The sequence below is a fragment of the Motacilla alba genome, chromosome 27, assembly GCF_015832195.1.
Source record: "Motacilla alba alba isolate MOTALB_02 chromosome 27, Motacilla_alba_V1.0_pri, whole genome shotgun sequence".
Lineage (NCBI taxonomy): Eukaryota > Metazoa > Chordata > Aves > Passeriformes > Motacillidae > Motacilla > Motacilla alba.
The window spans coordinates 2,141,412-2,142,951 of NC_052042.1; the positions used below are offsets into that span (position 1 = coordinate 2,141,412).

General features: G+C 51.6%; 1 protein-coding gene across 1 annotated transcript; it reads left to right on the forward strand.

The window, feature by feature from the left end:
* LOC119712080 (feather keratin 1-like) lies at positions 1-469 on the forward strand. The gene has a single exon (XM_038162954.1). It carries the CDS (start codon positions 19-21, stop codon positions 322-324), a length of 306 nt encoding a protein of 101 aa, XP_038018882.1. The 5' UTR covers positions 1-18; the 3' UTR covers positions 325-469.
* Positions 470-1,540: the final 1,071 nt, after the last annotated feature.

Sequence of the window (1,540 nt, forward strand, 5' to 3'; positions counted from 1 at the left end):
CATCTGCAGCCCCAAGCCATGTCCTGCTACACGCCGTGCCGGCCCTGCCAGCCCTGTGGCCCCACCCCGCTGGCCAACAGCTGCAATGAGCCCTGTGTCAGGCAGTGCCAGGACTCCACCGTCTTCATCCAGCCCTCGCCCGTGGTGGTGACCCTGCCCGGGCCCATCCTCAGCTCCTTCCCACAGAACACCGCCGTGGGATCCTCCACCTCTGCTGCTGTTGGCAACATCCTCAGCTCTCAGGGAGTGCCCATCAACTCTGGGGGCTTTGGCCTGTCTGGCTTGGGCAGTGGCCTCTGTGGCACGAGGCGCTTCCCCTGCTGAAGCTGCTGGTGATGATTCCAGGGTGTGAACCTAAGGACTCAGCAGGATGGTTCTTCACTGGGGATGGAGGATCAGCTTGTTGCTTGCTGAGGGGCTGAGCAACCCCAGCAGTCCCTGCAAAAGGACTGTTGGCAAGCACAGCCCATCCCTGCCTCTGTCCCCTGCCACTCTCTGCTTTCCCTCCTGTGTCCTTGTTCCCTTGTGCTCCCCGGGGCTGTGAGTCCCACACAGCCATCCTGGGGAGCACCTGCTGGCCCTGCTCCCTCTCTGCATCAGGCAGGTGGACACCTGCTGGGGCACAGATTCCCTTTTGTCCCTCGTGCTCTCTGCACTGAGACCTCCAGATGGGCCAACTTTGTTTCTGTGTTTTGTCTCATTAAATTTCTGCTGCATCCCAGCCCATGTGTCTGTGTCATTCTTTCCTCTGCAGGTTCTTTCTCAATATGCCCAGGGAAAAATATGTTTTTAAGAGCTGTTTTTGTGACGGTTTGCTTGGGGTGAATATGCAGTGATGGATAATAGCATTGTATAGGTTCTGCAAGATGGAGTTCAATTTCAGCAAATTAACCCTTCTACAGATCCTTTGCAGTTGGAACTAGAAAGGTGCTGATAACACAGAAATATTTTGGGTTTTTCTGTGCAGTGCTTGCCCAGCATCAACCCTGTCTCTCCACCCTCTTCTGCAAAAGGTCATGAAGGTGGATGTGGTTCAGGAGGCTGTGAGATGACATAGCCAGGCTGCCTGACCCACCCTGATCAAAGGAATATTTGATACCATGTGACATCATGGTCAGCAAAAAAAAAACTGAGAGAAAGGAGGCGGGGAATGGCAGGGGAGCATTTATTAACAGATTGTTTGTCAAGGAAGAAACGGCTAAGTGTACTGTGTTCCTGCTTCCCAGGAGTGGCTGGACATTGACAGTTGATGAAAAGTGGTAATAGAACGATTTTTCCTGTGTTTTTGCATTCTTTCTTTGCTTTTCTTCATTAAACTACCTTTATCTCCACACACAGTATATTTATATTAATTTTATCTTGTCCCACCATACTCTCTGAGGAGAGGGAGTGATTGAACATTTTGATGGGCACCTGAGGGCCAGGAAAGATGACACTGTGCAGGGGATGAGCAAAGAGACCTCTCCATTCTCATCCACGAGTGATGCAGGTTGTTTTGTTGTGCTGGCTCACAAAGTCCTTTTTCATCTTACTGTGAGGT

What these genes read in the sequence shown, in the direction of transcription:
- LOC119712080 (XM_038162954.1), top strand. Translation starts at nt 19, where the DNA reads ATGTCCTGCTACACGCCGTGCCGGCCCTGCCAGCCCTGTGGCCCCACC.